We start from the raw sequence: 20066 nt of genomic DNA, 5'->3' as shown, positions 1-20066 counted from the left end.
AAAAAAAAAAAAAAAAAAAAAAAAAAAAAAAAATAGATTGTGGGTCCTTTGGACACCTCTAGGTTCCCAGGCCAGTTCTCGCTAATGGCCCTGAGCATGTCATTCCCCTTTCTATGCTTCAATCTTTTCACCTGTCTCATGGGATAATGATCCAAGTTTTGCAAGTGAGCCTGAAGCACCCAGCTGAATGTCTAGCACACAGCAGGAGTCAAGGAAACAGTGCCCTCTATGTTTGCAACCCCCTCCCAACTCCAATTCTCTGCTCCACGTTCCTTCCACTATTCAACACATGACAGGAAGTCAGCCTAAGCTGACTGCCATCTGTCCCCATCCAGACGAGGCTGGAAACGGGGGGGGGGCAGCAAAAAGCCCAGGGACAAAGTCCCCTTCCCAGGCACATGTATTATGCACTCTGCACCAAGGAAACCTCCAGATAAGGTCTAGAGACCAGGGGCCATGTACTTCGGGGGAGAGGCCACAGGACTTCTGAGGTTTTACAGAGAAAAGCCAAAGGCAGCCCAGTCAGGGGAAATGTGTAGCCATAGTGCCGATAAGGAAAGGCCTTCAACCTGCTGTGGTCAACTCTTCCTGTAAGTAGAGGCCCCTTATACTGAAGGCCCTAGTGGGAGGAAGGGTCGGGAGTATTTGGGGAAAAGAGCTAGATACACACACACACACACACACACACACAAATACCGCTCTTGATACGAGTTACTACAACAAGCCAGGTCCTTACTAGCCAGCCCCGAGGCTTACCCTCAATGACTGCCCAAGACTCAGATGCCTGCTGTATTCTCTGAACCTAACTCCACCAGCAACCCTGCTTACCCCACATCCAGCCTGAGGTCTGGACACAGGGCCTCGCACCTAACAGGTCCCCACCTATTCTTTCTTTGCCTTTCTTTTGTCCAAGATGCCTTGAAACCCAGCTCTTCCTCTGGGAAACATCCTAGGAAAAACACAAACTTGAGACAGAGGGGTAGGAGGTGTAAGTTTTTTTCCAGTCCAACAGAGCCCACTGCCTGAGCCTCATCTACCTGGCAGAATAGAGAGGAGACCACTCACTCCACCCTTTCAACAAACACATGTGACTCTGAGGCACCCTGAAAACGGCATCTGGGTTTTACAAATGCTACTGTTCCATGAGGGTCTACTATATGTGTCAGGCACTAAAGGGATTTACCAAAGCAACTTCATTAAATCGTTACAACATTAGGGTCTTTTAGCCCCATTTTATAGATGAAGAAACGGCCTCAGGAAAGAAGAGCTGCTTGCCTAAGGTCATACCAAGAATCAGTGGTGCAGCCAGGGATGGAGCCTGAAACACTCCAGCCCACCAGTAGACATGGGGGTTACTCACAGAGAGAGAGAATAGCAGACCAAGAAGGAACTCAAAGAGGCATTGAGAATCAACACCATTTCCCAGACGGTAAGACCAAGGCCAAGTATCACAGCAGTTATGAGTCAGGGCCAGAACTAGAAGGTAGGTCTTCTGACTCCCAGCTCAAAGCTCCTATCAGAGGGCACTTTTCCTTGGTAGGTATCAGAGCACTAAAGGGAGGATCAGGTCACATTCCCAGCTTCCCCTTCACCCTAGCACAGAGGGCCTCACAACTACCTGTGGGGTCACAGATTCAGAGCCAAAATGGCCTCAAAGATCCAGCTCAGACTGGATAACAGATGGTATTAAGGCATTATTAATTCTGTTAGGTGCAGTAATGGCATTTTGATTATGTTAAAAAGAAAAGAGTAAGTCTGCATCTGTCAGAGAAACATACAGAAATATTTATGAATAAAATGATCCAATGTCGGGGTTTTGCTTTAAAAATACTCTTCTTTCAGGGGAGTGAGAAAGAGTGGGAGTGAGATAGTGATGAAACAAGGCTGGCCACGTGTTGACTATTCTGAAGCTGGATGATGGATACATGAGGGTTCATCATTCTACTTTTATGTAAGTTGAAAAAAAAATTCTATGACATAAGAAACTTGTAAAGATCTAGTTTGATAGCCCCCATATACACAGATTGAGGAACAGAGACCCGCAACACACCAGAGATGGGATCTGGGTATAAACCTAGGGGTCATACAGCCAGGGTGGCAGCAGTGTACTATGGTTAAGAGCATGGGTCTCAGACTAATCTAATGCAGACACTGAATCCCAACTCTACCACTTATTATTTTACTCCAGACAAGTCACCCACCATCTCTGAGCCACTTTTCTCATCTGACAAATGGAAGCAACAATAGTCCCTACACTCACCTAGCTCAGGGGGGAATCCAAGAGGTTTCCTGTAGCACCTGACAGACCAATGTGTCCCAAAGGATATTATTTTCTTTATCACTCTTCTTGCTGTTATTATTCATATTAATCTTGCACCACTACAACGTCTCAAGACCCACGGCTAGAGGTCAGATACCAACTTGAGGCTGGAGCCTGGAGTCCCTAAAAGATTAGCTAGCTCTGCCTCAACCCTGTCTCAGGGGCTATTCGTGATAACTGGGACACAGCTTAGGGGCAGCCCTAGGCCCTTAAGGACTAAGGCAGAGACTCACCTACAGCCCGGAAGAGACAGGCGCCATCCTCCTTCATCTGCTTGATGATGAAGCCCTTCTTGTCTCGTAGGGCCTTTTCAAACCAATGCTCCTGCTGGAGGGAAGAGGTGGGGGTCAGCAACAGGGAAAACCTATATTCCATCCCCAGGGCCCCAATCTCAAGCTCCCAAGAGGCCTAGGTCATTGACAGAGAGGACGCTGGCCAAGGTAAAGTTCTCAGCCCTGTTTGACCACTCCATGCATGTGAAGTAGGAGACTCTTTTAGGGAATCAGTTGCTGAATGAAACTAAGACTTGCTTCCAAAAGGGTCCCAGGTCCCCTGAGAACAGGGCCCCATCTGCCTTATGACTTTTGTCAACCTTGCAGGGCCTGGCCCAGGGAGCCACATTGCCCCAGGCAGCCAGAGACTCAGACCCAGAAAGTGCCTGGGTGGAGAATGTGGCTCTACCTCAAGGAATTTCATCTAGGAAAGGTGGTGAAGAGGGAGTAACTGGCAAGAGCCTAGATCCTGAACCTGACAAAGGGCTAGAGGATTCTAAGATATGCTGTAGGCCAGGCGTGGTGGCTCACGCCTGTAATCCCAGCACTCTGGGAGGCCGAGGTGGGTTGATCACCTGAGGTCGGGAATTTCAGACCACCTGACCAACATGGAGAAACCCCGTCTCTAATAAAAATACAAAATTGGCCGGGTGTGGTGGTGCATGCCTGTAATCCCAGCTACTCGGGAGGCTGAGGCGGAAGAATCACTTGAACCCAGGAGGCAAGAGGTTGCAGTGAGCCGAGATCACGCCATTGCACTCCAGCCTGGGCAACAAGAGCAAAACTCCATCTCAAAAAAAAAAAAAAAAAAAGATATACTCTAGAAGGCAAAAGTGTGCAAACAATATTCTCATCTGTGATTGAACACATTTCACAGATAGATATCTACACACATATACTATATGTATGTATACAAACACACATACAAAAAATTGGGAAAGCTAGACAGCAAAATATTATCCCTAAGTCCTGGTGTTATCAGCGATTTTATTGCACTTTCCTTTTATAAAGGTACACTAAACCCAAAAAGCTTTGAAAATCAAAAGCCTTTATCTAATTCATCTGGCATCATAACCTGACCAGAACTGACAAGAATCTATCCCACTTGGGGTGAATATTCAAATATTTCAATGCAGAAAACATACAGGTGTTTGATTATGAGGTGCTACCTCAGACCCTGCTGGAGGTGTTATGTAATACAAAGTATGCACACCAGGTGAGTTTCATAAATTCTGAATTTTTCCTAAATTCCAAAGCACATCTGGCACCATGAAGGTTCAACTTAAATGAAGCTGTACAAATGCATATTTTTGGATTAAAAAAAATAATGACCACATAACCTCTTAAAACATAGTTTTCATTTCAAAACAAAACCAACCAGAAGCAGCAGACCTTTCCTGGGCCTCTTACGCCCTCTGCTGGCTACCAGAAGCAGCCAGCCTGACCCAGCAACAGGGCTGCAAACTACAGGATCCCAAGCCTGCTCCTTGGGAACACAGGCCTGCCCAGGAATTTATAGGATCTGGGGTATTAGAGACCAGACATATGGGCCCACCTATCCATAAGGCCATTTTTCCCCAGCTCAGGCAAGGGGTGGAACCCATCCCTTAGGAAAGCCAGAGGAGAAGCATCTCCGGCAAAGTTGTAAGCACAAGGTTTGGAAGGCAAGAGCTCTGGATTCCAACCCCAGCTTTGTCACAAACTTGCTGTCCGGTATCAGTCTCAGTTTCCTATGGAATGGGGGATATGTTGATCTACCGTACAGAGCTGTCAAGAGGTTCAGAGGAGTTTCAGGACCCAAAGAAGCTTTGTAAATAACGTACCATATACTGGGGGAAGTTGTCGCCAATCACAGAAGGGGACGAGATCAGCACAGAGATTATGTACATCTGAGAGGACCTCAGCAAATCCTAGGTGAGTAGCAGGACAGGAGGGGAGGAAGAGGTGACAAGGGAATACCCGGCCAGCCCCATCATCAGGGCCCATACCCCAGGAAGATGTGGCTGGATTTCTAGAGATGACAAAGGCACCTGGAAGCCCTTAATGAGCTTCCATGTGCAGCACAAGGACTTCTGTTTGTGCACAACATTCCAGTGGTCCAGGTAGCCCTCCTTGCCCCGAAGCCTGTGGATTAACACACTCCAGCCAGTTATGGCCAAGTCCATCCTGGCTACACAGGGTCAGCCATCTCCCAGAGTCACTGGCCTGCCCCAGCCAGGGGTCTCCAGCGGGGATGGTGCAACCATAACTATAGTCTCAAACCTGACACAAGAATGGGTTCTTAAAAAAGAACACAGAAACTTCCTGCCTTTGGAGAGAGGGGGAAAAGAGAGGAGAAAAGGAGGTCAAACAGGAGAGGGGCTCCTACTTATCCATCTAAGAAAGATTTACCAGGTAGCTACTAAGTAAGATACCAGGCTGGGCAGTGAGGACAGTGAGATGAATCAGACTTAGTCTCCACTCCTGATAAGCTCACAATCTACTTAGCAGAGGGGCAGGGAAACAGGTAACCACCACAAGGTATGAACAAGGCTGTGAAAAAGGTAAACACCAGGTGTTGTGAAACAGAAAGAGGCTGGGCACGGTGGCTCTCGCCGGTAATCCCAGCACTTTGTGAGGCCAAGGCAGGTGGATCACTTGAGATCAAGAGTTCAAGACCAGCCTGCCCAACATGGTGAAACCCCGTTTCTACTAAAAAATACCAAAAAATTAGCTGGGCATGGTGGTGCACGCCTGTAATCCCAGCTAATCAGGAGGCTGGGAGAGGAGAATCGCTTGAACCTGGGAGGCAGAGGTTGCAGTGAGCCGGCATCCCGCCACTGCACTCTAGCCTAGGCGACAGAGCGAGACTCTGCCTCTGCCTCAAAAAAAAAAAAAAAAGAAGAAAAGAAACAGTCATTGGGTCAGGCGTGGTGGTTCACACCTGTAAATCCAGCACTTTGGGAGGCTGAGGTGGGCGGATCACCTGAGGCTGGGAGTTTGAGACCAGCCTGACCAACATGGAGAAACCCCTTCTCTACTAAAAAATACAAAATTAGCCGGGCATGGTGGTGAATGCCTGCAATCCCAGCTACTCAGGAGGCTGGGGCAAGAGAATCGCTTGAACCCAGAAGGTGGAGGTTGCAGTGAGCTGAGATCACACCATTGCATTCCAGCCTGGGCAATAAGAGCGAAACTCCGTCTCAAAAAAAAAAAAAAAAAAAGAAAAAGAAACACAGTCATTAAGGCTAGCACCTGAGAGGAGGTGACACCTGACCAAAGGATTAAAACACCAAGACCTCCAAAAACGCTTGTTAACTGGATGAGAAATGAAGTCACTTCTGCCACAAAGTACCAGGGACGCCTGGAGCCCAGCAACCAATTCAGTAGAGCTCAAGTTCTGGGTAGTACTAGGCAGGTAAGCAAGGAGGACCAGGAAGAACGATAAACTCATATTAACTGAATACCTGCCCCATGCCAGATGCAAAGGGTGATGTGACCTCATTTCATTGTCCTGACCAAAGCCCAGGTGGCAGGAAACATTATCCTCACTTTACAAAGGCAGAAAGGAGGCCAGACATGGTGGCTCACGCCTGTAATCCCAGCATTCTGGGAGGCCAAGGCGGGTGGATCACCTGAGGTTAGGAGTTCAAGACCAGCCTGGCCAACATGGCGAAGCCCAGTCTCTACTAAAAATACAAAAAATTGGCAGGGCGTGGTGGCGTGTGCCTGTAATCCCAGCTACTTGGGAGGCTGAGGCGGGAGAACTACTTGAACCCAGGAGGTGGAGGTTGCAGTGAGCCGAGATCGCATCATCGCACCCTAGCCAGCCTGGGTAACAGAGCAAGACTCTGCCTCAAAAAAAACAAAGGCAGAAAGAGAGAGGAGTTGGAGTTTGGATACCAGCAAAGCCTAGTATAGAGGCAACAGGGAAGGCCCCCATGAGCCACAGCATGGAGGACATACCTCTCAGCCCATCCATGGAATATCCTGGTTTGTCTCTAAACATGAAAGAGAACTGAATAGGCCCCTTGCACTGCAGGGTGTGGGTCCTGGGGCAGTCAAACTGGCACCCAGGCTTGGATCTAGAGACTGGACTGCTAGCCACCCACTGACTTTGGCATCAGCAGCCTGAAGAGTTTGGGCTCTGGCCCTTCTCTTTCTCCCTTCGGGGAGAAAATGTTGCTCAGGAAGGGCTGGTGGGGGAGGGGTACAGGATAGCTCAGCCATAGGTAAGTTTAAGCTCCAACAATGCCCTGGTCTGAGGAGATCAAGTCCAGGCTGTGAACTGTGGGAAAGTCCCTCCATATCTTTGAGCCTCCACAAAAAGGCTGAGTAAAGCTCCCTAACACCAGAGGATCCCAGGAGATAAGGCAAGATTCTGTAACCTAGAAGTCTAAAGGCCCAAGTGAAGTTGGAGCAGCAGGCTGTGGAACCCAACTGACTTAGGTTCTAATCTAGCTCCACCAATTATTGGCTATGTGATGAACTGCTCTGAGCCAGTTTTCCAATCTGTGAATGGGGATACCAAGCCTCCCAATAATAGGGATGCTGGGCAGACTCAAATATTACAGGGCTTTGCCCAGTAAGAGACCACCTAATGAGTTCCCTTCCTTTCCCAGGAAGGAAAAAAGCCTCTCTAGCAGGCTGATTAATAGCCACACAAAGATATCAAACCCTAACCCCCCTGGAACTTGTAAATGTTACCTTATAATGAAAAAGGTAGAGCCAGACGTGGTGGCTCATGCCTGCAATCCCAGCACTTTGGGAGGCTAAGGCAGGCGGATCACTTTGGGCTCAAGAGTTCAAGACTAGCCTAGGCAACATGACGAAATCTCATCTCTACAAAAAATACAGGCCAGGCATGGTGATTCACGCCTGTAATTGCAGCACTTTGGGAGGCCGAGGCAGGTGGACTGCCTGAGGTCAGGAGTTCGAGACCAGCCTGGCCAACATGGTGACACCCTGTCTCTACTGAAAATACAAAAATTAGCCAGGCATGGTAGCAGGCGCCTGTAATCCCAACTACTCAGGAGGCTGAGGCAAGAGAATTGCTAGAACCTGGGAGGCGAAGGTTGCAGTGAGCCAAGATTGCAGCACTGCACTCCAGCCTGGACGACAGAGCGAGACTCCATCTCAAAAACAAACAAACACCAAAAATTAGCCAGGCATGGTGGCTCGCACCTGTGGTCCCAGCTACTCGGGAGGCTGAGGCTAGAGGATCACTTGAGTCCAGGAAGTGGAGGGTGCAGTGAGCGAAGATTACGCCACTGCACTCCAGCCTGGGTGACAGAGGACGGCCCTGTCTGAAAAGTAAAGAAAAGCCCGGGCACAGTGGCTCATGCCTGTAATCCCAGCACTTTGGGAGGCTGAGGCAGGTGCATCACCTGAGGTCAGGAGTTTGAAACCAGCCTGGCCAACATGGCGAAACCCCATCTCTACTAAAAATACAAAAATTAGCCGGGCGTGATGGTAGGCACCTGTAATCCCAGTTACTCGGGAGGGTAAAGCAGGAGAATAGCTTAAACCCAGGAGGCAGAGGCTGCAGAGAGCCGAGATTGCGCCTGGGTGACAAAGCGAGACTCTGTCTCAAAAAAAAAAAAAGAGAAAATAAAAAAAGTGTTTGCAGATGTAATTAACTTACATTATTAAATCTGGAGATGGGGGATTATCTTGGAGTATCAGGTAGGACCCAAATGCAATCACAAGTGTCCTTATAAAAGAGAGACAGAGGGAAATTCAATACAGACAGAAAAGGAAACCAAATTTACAGAGAAGGCGATGATGAAGATGGAAGCAGAGATTAGAATGACGCAACCATAAACCAAGGAATGTTGGCAGCCACGAGAGGCTAGAAAAGGTCTAAATTCTCCTTGAGAGCTTCCAGAAGGAGTGTGGCCCTGCCAACACTTTGATTTGGAAGCAGTGAAACTGATTTTGGTCTTCTGGCCTCCAGAATTGTGAGAGAATAAACTTCTGTTTTTTGTTTTGTTTTGTTTTTCTTGAGATGGAGTCTCACTCTGTCGCCCAGGCTGGAGTGCAGTGGTGCAATCTCAACTTACTGCAACCTCCACCTCATTGCAACCTCCAATCCATCTCCTGGGTTCAAGCAATTCTCTGCCTCAGCCTCCCGAATAGCTGGGATTACAGGCACCCGCCACCACACCCAGCTAAATTTTCTGTTTTTAGTAGAGATGGGGTTTCACCATCTTGGCCAAGCTGGTCTTGAACTCCTGACCTCATGATCCACCCACCTCAGCCTCTCAAAGTGCTGGGATTACAGGGGTGGGCCACCGCACCCAGCCAACTTCTGTTGTTTTAAACCACCTAGTCTGTGGTAACATTTGTCACAACAGCCACAGGAAACTAACACACCCCTCTTGGTAGCACTCCTTGGTGTCTGTTCCCTAGTGCCTCAAGGGTGTGAGACAACATGGCATGGATCCCACTCTGCAGGGTCCACCTGCCTACCATCCTCCAGAATAGGAGGTTAGAATTAAGGCAGCAGGGGCCTGGAATCTCCCTTCTCAGCATGGGAAACTACTGACCCTGCCTATGGATGGATGAGCTGCCACTGAGGCAGGCAGGGGGCAAAAGATGGCAGCAGCAGTGGCAGTTCATGGACAGATGTCTTCCCAGAGCCCATGGCCAAGAGGTGTTTAGCATTCTGGGACTCACAGCTCTGTCCCAGCAGCCCTGGTGCCAAGACCACCCCCTCCAGCAAAGCACCCAAGAACACTAGCCTGGCTCCATGGACAAAACAGGCGAGCTGGGCATGGTGGCTCACGCTTGTAATCCCAGCACTTTGGGAGGCCGAGGTGGGTGGATCACGAAGTCAGGAGATCGAGACCACCCTGGCTAACACAGTGAAATCCCGTCTCTACTAAAAATACAAAAATATTAGCCAGACGTGGTGGTGGGCGCCTGTAGTTCCAGCTACTTGGGAGGTTGAGGCAGGAGAATGGCGTGAACCCGGGAGGTGGAGGTTGCAGCGAGCTGAGATGGCGCCACTACACTCCATCCTGGGGGACAGAGTGAGACTCCGTCTCAAAACAAACAAACAAACAAACAAAAAAAAACCCAAAAAAACCACAGGTAACCCATCCAACAAGAAACATAGACACAATACTCTCTAAGGACCAACACAAGCCCTCCAGGGCAGAAGGGGAGAAGCGCAAGGCACCAACATTTGGTTAGGCCACTGAGGGCAAGAGGATTAAAAACCTCCAAGATCGCCCGGGCGCGGTGGCTCATACCTGTAATCCCAGCACTTTGGGAGGCCAAGGCAGGCGGACCACCTGAGGTCAGGAGTTCAGGAGATCAGCTTTGCCAACATGGTAAAACCCCATATATACTAAATATACAAAAATTAGCTAGGCACGGTGGCAGATGCCTGTATTCCCAGCTACTCGGGAGGCTGAGGCAGGAGAATCACTTGAACCCGGGAGCCGGAGGTTGCAGTGAGCTGAGATTGCACCACTGCACTCCAGCCTGGGCAGCAGAGCGAGACTCCACCTCAAAAACAAAAACAAAAACAACCCAAGATCCTGTTATTCAGTAATAGAAAGGAATGAAGTACTGATACATGCTACAACATGGATAAGCCTTTAACATATTATGCTAAGTGAAAAAAGCCACATAACAAATAACTGCATATTCTATTATTCCATTTACATGAAACATCCAGAATAGACAAATTAATCAAGCCAGAAAGTAGATTAGTGGTTGCCAGAGGCTGGAAGGGGATGAGGAAATTGGGGGATCATGGCTAAAGAGTGCTGGATTTCTCTTTAAGGTGATGAAAACATTCTAAAATTGACTGTAGTGATGTGATGGACGCACCGATCTGTGAATATACTAAAAGCCACTGAACTGTACACTTCAAATAGGTGAAGAGCATGGTACATGAATTACATCTCATTAAAGTTGTTAAAAGAAACACACCCAAAGGCTCAGCACTAGCCAAGAAGGATGCTGAACACTGCTTGAAATGTCCTACCACAACCCCCAAAGGCCAAGGGGTCCCACTTAAAACTTTCATGAAGGGTGAGGGGAGTGGGAGCAGGGAAGAGACTATAACTTTCTTCAGAGCAATGAGTCCAACCTCCCTCCTCACCACTACCCATTTCATGGAGGGAGAAACCAAGAACCAGAAAAGGGAACTGGCCGAAGACCACACAAAAGCTTACTGCAGAAACAGGACTCAAATCCACATTGCCTGGGAAAAGACCCCTTCCTGCTTTCCCACCAGCTAGCTACTCAATTCCAGTTGGGGTAAGAAGAACCCAAGAAATCAGCAGGTTCCTAGATGCCAAATGAAGGGCCTTTGCTACCAAAGATAGGTTACTAGGAGTGGACAAAGGCTCCTAGGAAGAACGAAGATGAACCTGGGGCAAACTGCCCATTCTGGGCAAGAGGAAGAACCAGTTAAGGTCCAAGGCGAGCAGGATCAGATACACCTGGGCATGAACAAACTTTTGCAAAAAGGGCAGCTGAGGGGGGAAGTAGTTTACCTAAAGCTATAAAGCAGGTAAGGAGGAGGTGCTGAAGTCTGGAAGGTGATGAGAGAATTGAGGGATGATGGCTCAAAGCTTGCCTTGCTCCAAAGCCCCAACTCCACACACAACTCTACCTCCACACCACTATCCAACAGGCCTCCTCACAGGGAATCCCATTGAGCTTGTTCATTACAACAGGGCCGCCCACAAAAAAAGGCTGTTCATCAACCCTGACCTCACACAAAACAGGCTGCTTGTCCTTCCCACCAAGCTTGGATGGCTGAGAGGGAACAGAGGAGCCAGGAAGAGAGGGGAGAAACCCAGTTCCTCCTCAAAAGACTTCCACCATTCTTTGCCACCTCCAGGTCCAGAGAGCTTTGGACTGAGGTCCCTAAAATCCCAAACAACACCTCACCAGCATCTTGCCTGGCCAGTGAGGAAACTGAGGCCCAGAGCGCATAGGTAGAACCTACCCTGGTTCATCCAGCAAAGCCCTGAAAGACCCAGAGTTGGAACCCAGGCATCAACTATGGTGCCACACCCAGCTTTTTCCACCACCTCAGTTCACATGCCCCTTCTCAAAGAGCTCTGTGGGGTCTCCAAACTCAGGATGCTTACAGGCCAACCTTTTCATAGAGCAGACTCTCAGCAAGACAGCCATGCCTGGGAACCCCTGACATCACCACCCACCCAGCACCTGGACCCCACGGTGCCAAAGACTCCTAAAGGAAGTAGGGATACAAGAGAATCAGGACAAAGAGGAAGCCCAAGTAGTTAGAACCCCAGAATCGCCATCCAGACTCCCTCTTAACGACGCCTCTCTTCCCAAGGGATCCAACTGACCTCCAGGCTACAAACACCCCTAGTGATAGTTTAGGACCAAGACTGGGGTGGCAGGAGGAATCTTCCCTCTTCTCATCCCCAAAAGTTCTCAAGTTGGACCAGGTGAGGCAGGGAAAAGAGGATCATCTTATTTGTCCCAAAAAGTGTGGGGACAGAAAGCCTCTCCTGTCATTGGGAAGGGCAGGTTTCATGAACCCACAGAACTTGATTTTCATATCCTTTTTTTAAATTAATAAAGATGAGGTCGGCCGGGCGCAGCAGCTCACGCCTGTAATCCCAACACTTTGGGAGTCCGAGGCGGGCGGATCACGAGGTCAGGAGATCGAGATCATCCTGGTGAACATGATGAAACCCTGTCTCTACTAAAAATACAAAAAAATTAGCAGGGCGTGGTGGCGGGCGCCTGTAGTCCCAGCTTCTAGGGAGGCTGAGGCAGGAGAATGGCGTGAACCCGGGAGGCGGCGGAGCTTGCAGTGAGCGGAGATTGCGCCACTGCACTCCAGCCTGGGCGACAGAGCAAGACTCCGTCTCAAAAAAAAAAAAAAAAAATAGATGAGGTCTCACTATGTTGCCAAACAGGTCTTGAACTCCAGGGCTCAAGTGATGCTCCCGCCTCAGCCTCCCGAGTAGCTGGGACTACAGGCATGCGCCACTATGCCCGGCTTACTCCCATATTCTTATGGGGACAAGTATAAGAGAGGGACTGCAAGGGGCATAAGGAGGTGTTTTTGAGTTACCATGGCAGCACAGGATGTTCTTTCTCTCTGTTGATGGAACCAGGGATGTATGGCTCCCTGTTTCTAGAGGAGGAAAGAAACTACCCAACCAGAGGGAGAAGTAGTAACTGGTCTTCACCCTTGAGTACAGATGGCTTATCGTGCCAGAATTAATGATGGGAGGAAGGGAACAAGAACAGGGAGCTCAAGACAAGGCTTGGGGCCCCTGTCAAGTACAGAAAGATTTACCTGAGCCAAGGGGAAAAGGAATGTGGGAGGAGAATTTCCCCAGAGTGGCGATGTCCCAAACCCCTTTCCTGTCCCTGGGAAGAAAAAAGCTTGTCAAAAGCAGTTCAAAACTTATTATATGATCTAGAGGTGAGAAACAAACATAGCTAGGTCAGGGAGAAACTTGGAATCGCTCCTGGTTTCAGAAGGGAAGCTCCAGACTCCATGTCCCCAGGACCTGACAATCTTCTCATAGAAAGGAGGAGGATCTTCTTGGCCCTGGCCATGAGGGAGCTCAGGATAAGGGGTTCATATGACCCTGAAGAGCATCCAGGTCCTTCTGTCCAATGGCAGAGGATGACCTCACATTCCTCTCCCGGTACAGAAAGGAATGCCTGGTGTGGTAGGGGGAGAGCCTCATGCCCAAGTGGGAGCCAGGCCCCAGTCCCTAAGGCAAACGATATCTTGTCCCAGAGAGGAAGCTCGGGCCCAGACTCTTGTCCTCAGAATCCTACCCTATTCACGTCCCCGAAAGGAACTGGGAGTCTGAGGCCCAAGTCCCCGAGGCAGGAAATCTTACGTCCCTAAATGACCCCTATGACTAGGGTGTATGTATGTTGTCTGAGGTGAGGTGACAGTACCCTAAGGACAGGTTCAGAAATCAGGTCCTAAGGTGGGGAACAGGCCTTCGCACACCTGAGGTAGGATTCAAACCCTTGGAGGTAGACTCAGGACCCTGTTCCACAGGGATCCTTTATCCATGCCCCAAGGGAAGGGTCTCAGGGCTCAAGTGTCAGGGGAGGAGTCCTCCTGTTTCTCAGAGGTACACCTTAAGTTCCTTGAGGAGGAAGCTCAGACCTTACCTCTAGACACACGTCACCAGGGTATGTATGAGTCTCCCGTCCCTGAAGGAAAGCTCAAGTGTCCTTGGCATAGTGGGTCTCAGGCCCTTAAATGTAGGCAGAGATCTGTAGGGAGGCCCCAGACATCATCTCTGGGATCCCATGTTGCCCGTGTCCCCTGAGGAGTAGTTTCAGGCTCAAGTTCCCAAGGCAAGGGTCATATGTCTCTGACAAGAAGCTTAGGCCCAAAGAGGGGAGGGCCTCAAACCCCTGTTACAAAAGGGAAAATGGGATGCTGTATCCCCAAGGTATGTTTCAGTCCCTTACAATTGGGGCAAAAAGGTCACATATGCTTGTGGGGTAGGGAGTCTCAGACCCCCAAAACCACTCAGACACCAGTCTTGAGAAGAAGAATCTTCTAAGGCTTCACCTTGTCTGAGACCTTTGCAGCAGGACACCACGCCCCCGAAGAGGCCTCAGACTCGGTCTCTAAAAACCTCAGTCCATAAGCAGGTGGATCTTAGGCCCTGGGATCCAACGCTGTGAGTCTTCATTTTCCTGAAGAAAGGTTCAGACCCCTGGTGGGGGCGCTGAGGGCCCATCTCTTCTTACAAGAAGCTTAAGATCCTGAAGAGATTCAGGGCCTTGTCTCGGAAGAGGTAGGTCTCAGCCACTGATAGGAAATGCAGACCTTTGTCACTCAGAAAGCGGATGAGTCTCTTGTACTCAAGTAAAGCTGCTGGTCCTTGGGTGTTGGTTTCGGTCCCTGTCCCCAAGGGCAAGGGAATCATATCTCCCTGCGAAAAGTCTTACATCCCTGGAAAAAGCTTAGAAGATCCCTGTCCTTAAAGGGGGCGTGTGTGTGTGTGTGTGTTGTGTGTGTGTGTGTGTGTGTCAGGACCTTGATTCTACAATAAGAATTCTCAGGACCCTGAAGACAAACTTAGGACCCTTGAGGTCTCAGGTCTGGCTATTCAGTGATCCTGTGCCACGTTACCTAGCGAAGCGGGAGAGGACTGTCCTACATGCAGAGTGTTTCAGACTCTTGAAAGGGCTTAGGCTCCTTGGGGATGTTCAGACCCGATCTCTGAGGTCTCCACCTTATTTGACTTTCCTGGAGGGGGAATCTCAAACTTCTATCCCAGAGAAAAAGAGCTCTTAAGCCACTGAACACAGACCTAGGTCTTTTGGAAGACCTGAGACTCCTGCTCACGAGGGGCGCGATCCTACCTGTCTCTTGGAGAATTCCCACCTATTGGCCCTACAAGATGAGGTCCCAAGGACTGAAATGACGACTATAGATCCTAAAAGAGGCCTCGGATCCCATCTTTAAGTCTGCCACCTTATCGTAGGCCTCTAGCCCCAAATCCCTGGAGGGGAGGAAAGAAGGCGTCTCACACCCCTACCACTAGAGAAGACTGTCAGGCCCAGTGAAAACGCCTAAATCCCTTGGGGCGATCTCAAACAGCCTTCCTTGAGTCTCTTCACAGTCTGGGGGTTCCATCTGCCGTAGCCGCCCACCCCTCATCCCGCAGCTCTTACCTGTTCGACAGTGGCAGGGTCCATAGCCTCGATGCGTGCTGCAGCCGCCTCATACTCGTCCTCACTGTTGTAGCCTGCGCCGACCTCCTCACGCTCGGGACTGCCCCCGCCAACCGCGCCAACCCCGGGAGCTTGACGTCGCCGCTTGCTGTGCCCAGGCCCGGAGCAGCAGCCGCCCACGCCTACGGCACCACCCACACCCACCACCACGCCCGCGGCACCCACACCCGCCGCCGCTGCGCCCAGCGCGTCGCCGGGACCGCCGCCGGGACCACCTGGGCCCCCGCAAGGAGGTGGTGATGCCTGTTGTGGCCGGGGACCCGCCACTGCACCAGGGGGCACGGCCAGCGCCCAGCGATGAAGTGCGCCCGGCGGTCCTGGTAGCGGGCCTTGAGGCGGTGGCGAAGCTCGCGGACGGGCCCCCACGACGCCGGAGTCACGGTCGCGATCGCCGCCGCCCACGCCCGTGCCGCCGCCGCCCACGCCCACACCCCCGCCGCGCCGCGGCGCCGGGGGCAGCGGCCCGGGCGGCGGCGGCTCGTTGGCGGGGTCGGCGTCGGGAGGCGGCGGCTTCTTTTTGGGGAGTATAGTCATGGCTGCACCGCCGAGTACCCCCCAACAAACCCGGCGCGAGGCACGCCGGGAGAGAACCCGGATGAGGGGGGGCTAGTGTAGTGCGCTAAGCACGACGGGAACGGCGAAACCCGGATAAAGGGATCGCGGCACCGGTTCGAGAACCCTCGGCGGCGGCGGCGGCGCGCGGGTCACGCCGGGAGGAGAACCCGGATGTAAAGTCCAAGATGAAGGCAGTGCGGCGAGTTTGTCGTAACCTTCTCTCCAAGTCCAGCAAATTTATTGCTACGCTTGTTCTGGCCTTCTGCTTCAAAGGAAACAGAACCAAAACAAGCACCTCTTCGCTCCGCCCCCTCGCAGGTTCTTGCACTACCGGGTGGGGCCCCGGGACGCTGCGCACGCGCGCCAGGGCACAGCCCCGCCCCTTGCTCGGAAGTACGTGGGCAAAATCGCCGCCGCAGCCACAACAATTGCGAACACCAACCAATTGAGCAGCTGCGTGGGTCCTCGACGACGCCCACGGGCCAATCACAGGCGAGTGCTCGCCCTCCGGTGCCCTCCGTCTCAAATTTCAGTCAAAGTCGACACCTTGGTTCTCAGCCTTTCTCCCCGTCGGTCCCGTCTTGCTCTTCACTTTTCTCCCCGAAGCTCTGACTCGCAGTCGTCGGTACTGCGGACGGACAGCGTAGCCTGTCCCACGTACGACAGGAAAAACACCTCCCCTCCAGGCTTCCAACTTGAACGCTGTCAGCCGGAATGACTGGAAAACATCAACACTCCCAGAGCATAGCAGTCCCCTCTAGCGTCACTTCCGGTCCCACCCACCTGCAAATATCCTTCCGGGGGAGGCGGACACCGCTTCACCCCGGCAACAGCCTGAGTTCTGCGGTGATTGGTTAAAAGACGCCGTCACTCGCGGCATACCGACCAACCTTGGGACAGACAAGCACCGTGGGGACAGTGGTTGTTTGGGAAACAGACACGCCTTCTCTGGCACCACAGCACACTCGCCCTCGCGTTGACCTCCCCGGCCCTATGGCTAGTGCGCAGGCGCGGCCCAGCCTTTTCTCCCCCCCCCCCCCGCGCCCCAATCGAGACGGGGGTCTCACTCTGTCGCCCAGGCTGGAATGCGGTGGCGTGATCATAGCTCACTGCAAACTCCAACTCCCAGGTTCAAGCGATCCTCCCGCCTCAGTATCCCGAATAGCTGGAACCGCAAGCGCGCATCACTACGCCCGGCTAATTTTTTTTCACTTTTTTGTAGGGACAAAGTCTCGCTATGTTGCCCAGGCTGATGTCCAGCTCCTGGGCTCAAGCGATCCTCCCGCCTCGGCTTCGCAGAGTGCTGGGATTACAGGCGTGAGTCACCGCGCCTGGCCAAGCCCAGCCTTTTTCTAAAACTGAGTTTGCTTGGGTCGATCGAGGTTTATGAATCAGCTCTGTCACCAGTCAGCGTCTCGAAATGGGGTTGGCAGAATCCCTGCTATTGAGTAGCTGGAGAGCTAAACGCTAATCCTAGCTCTGCCCTTCCTGTCTGATTGATCTTTGTCAGTCATTTAACTCCCACCCCGTCCTCAATTTTTGTTGTTGTTGTTGTTGACTTTTTTATAGAATGCTTCACGGATTTGCGTGTCATCCTTTCGCATAGTGCCATGCTTATCTTCTCTGTATCGTTCTAAGTTTAGTATATGTGGTGCGAAGTGAGCACCCAGCCTCAATTTCTATTCTATAAATTGGCAATGATAATTCCAACCTGAGGATCAGAGATTAATGCTTCTGAAGGGCCTGGTGTTGTGCCCAGCACATAGGAAGTGTTCAATAAAGTAGTCTGCATGGTGGTGCAGTGGAAGGATCCCAGGCTTTGGAGCCAGAAAGACCTCAGTTCCAGGCACAGATGGACCATTAACAACTGTATGATCTTGAGCAAGTCATTGTGTTGCTTTTGAGATTACCCATGTGTAAAACGAGAATGATAATGCCTGCCCAGACTACCTCAGGGAATGGTTATGGGGTTCAGATGAGCTGATGAACCAAGAAGGTATTTGGAGTTCACTTCCAGTCTTAGGAGACAAGCCATACAACAGGTTGACTGAAAGAGACCATGGGAAAGCTGTTTTGAGTATAGCCTTGCCTCCCTTCAGATACTAACCCTAGTTGAAGTTCTTCCCTGAAAGGTGTAAGTAATAAATGGGTTCTAAGTAGTGTTTTCTGCTCATGAGACTTAATGGGAGGAGGGGACTTTCACATTTACCAGGACTGTTGTGTTCATGGCTCTGTGCCAAATGCACATTATCACATTGAATCTTCTCATGATCATCTCACTCCAGCCCCATATATTTCACTGACTACACATCTAAACCTGAACTCAAGATAGTAATCATGGCTACCCTTCACCAAGTACTTACTATGTACCTAGCACTGAGTGCTAACAGCTTTGATGTTCCCTTTACCAGGGAATAGCACTCCCATCCAGCCGTTGTCCAAGCCAGAACCTGGGAGTCAACCTTGACTGCTCCCTCTTCCTCAACTCCCACATGCCTGTCAATCCCAAGTCCTGCCAATTCTACCTCCCAAATCTCTAGACTCTCCAATTCTACTGCCACTACTCTAGTCCAAGCCACTGTCCCCTACCACCTAAACTATTATAAAAGCCTCCTCCCTACTTTTCTTCCTTCCAGGACTGTTTCTCTATATCTGCTCTCCACAGCCAGAATGATCATTCTGAAACACAAACTTCATCATGACTTTTCTGTTTAAAAGCCTTTAGAAGTCCCCACTATCTTTAGGATGAAGTTCAAAATTCACGTCATAGCATCAAAGCTTTTTGTTATCTGGCCTACCTCTCCATCCTTCCTCTCCTCACAGCCCCACGCTCTCCTCCCCAGCTGGACTGAAATACTGTCAGTTCCCCAGAGGCCTGAGCTCACTCTCTAACCTCCAGGTCATTGCACATGCTGTTCCCTCTGCCCAGAACATTGCATCCTTTCCTTTGCTGCCTGGCTAACTCCAACTCATTCCTTGTGTGTTGGCCAGGTTAAGTTCTCCTGCCATCTGCATGCTTCTATAACCCATGGATCTTAGTTCTGCCACACCATGTTGTAATTACTTGTCTGCCTTCCATGCTCAACTATACATCAGAGACAATGTCTACTTTGCCCACCTTTGTATCCCTAGGGCTGGCACATAATGGAAGTTAATAAATATTTGGTGACTAAATTAATTATCCCTATTTCACAGATTAGCAACCTGAGGCAAGAGAAGGTAAATGATTCTCTCACCCAGGGACTGGAACCCAGATCAACCTGAATCGATGGTCTGTCTGCTCAGTGCTCTACAGAACTCAGCCACACACTAGCCTAGTGTAGCCAGTAGCCCAGAAGAGAGAATGTAGGGGGCATCCACAAGGAAAGGAAATTCACCAAACCAAGTGATGCTTTTATTAGGGTTAAATTCAGAGTTGTTTGCTGTCAGGAAGCCTGGGTTTAAGTCTCCTCTAACTATGTGTTTCTCTGGGTCTCAGTTTCCCCATCTGTGAATCAGGAAGCTGGTGCAGATGATATCCAAGGAGGAATGTCTCAGGACCCCCTGGCCTGCCTCACTGGCTGTAGATGGACTCCTCAAACCACATTCTTTCATTTCTCCTGGATCCCCAGCTTCCAGAATACATCACCAACCATCCATCTCCCATACCTTGACCCATACCAGCCCTTCTCCTAGCCAAAAGGGATTGAAATCAGAGTGTTTTCAACTCCCAAGCCCAACCGAGCCCCCAAATCCACAGAGCCAGGAGATACTCAGTCCTCATATCTCCTCTCAGGTTTTATTGACTGATGGAAACTACATCTTTGTCAGTCGCCAGCTCCATGGGGACAGTGCTGGGGACAGGGAACCTGAGATGATGCCAGATTTCAGCCTGAGAGCAGAGTTCTGGAAGGTGACCCAAGAGGGAGAAGAAAGGAATATGGGAAAAGGAATTGTAGGGGAGGAGGAGGAGAAGTTGCTCCTGTCTCCTATAACTCCCAAAGTTCAGAAACATCCCAGGCCTGAGCCCCTGATGCTTCTGGACCCTTGCCCAAGAACATGGAATCAACCCATGATCTCCAAATACAGCCCAGCTCTCGCTGGTTGCCAGGCTCTTATCTCGGCCAGTCCAGACTCCAGCCCAACCCAGGAAGGAGGCAAACCAGAGGAGAAGAGAGGAGGAGTAGTAGTTAGAGGTGGCCCCTCTGATTAGGGCAGATGTAAATGCTGCA

General features: G+C 50.6%; 1 protein-coding gene and 1 non-coding gene across 5 annotated transcripts in view; both read right to left on the bottom strand.

Annotated features, from left to right (window-relative positions):
• Positions 1–16623, bottom strand: part of OTUD5 (OTU deubiquitinase 5) — a 36015-nt gene extending 19392 nt beyond the window's left edge. For 2 of the 4 annotated variants that reach the window (XM_023201946.3, XM_023201947.3), the window contains exons 1-2: positions 15241–16622; positions 2554–2647 (exon numbers count right to left, since the gene is read on the bottom strand). In XM_023201946.3, coding sequence (XP_023057714.1) covers positions 2554–2647; positions 15241–15834 — 688 coding nt within the window. In that variant the 5' untranslated portion in view covers positions 15835–16622. Of the gene's footprint in view, positions 1–2553; positions 2648–15240 lie in introns of all 4 variants that reach the window. The other 2 variants (XM_023201945.3, XM_023201948.3) reach the window with 2 other exon arrangements.
• A 791-nt stretch (positions 16624–17414) lies between these two features.
• On the bottom strand, positions 17415–17521 carry LOC111535717. Its single transcript, XR_002729541.1, has one exon. It is a non-coding gene; the product is annotated as a U6 spliceosomal RNA (small nuclear RNA).
• Between the last annotated feature and the right edge of the window lie 2545 nt (positions 17522–20066).

This window comes from Piliocolobus tephrosceles, chromosome 12, assembly GCF_002776525.5.
Source record: "Piliocolobus tephrosceles isolate RC106 chromosome 12, ASM277652v3, whole genome shotgun sequence".
In the NCBI taxonomy this organism is placed as follows: Eukaryota; Metazoa; Chordata; class Mammalia; order Primates; family Cercopithecidae; genus Piliocolobus; species Piliocolobus tephrosceles.
This window is presented reverse-complemented; position numbering and strand designations above follow the sequence as displayed.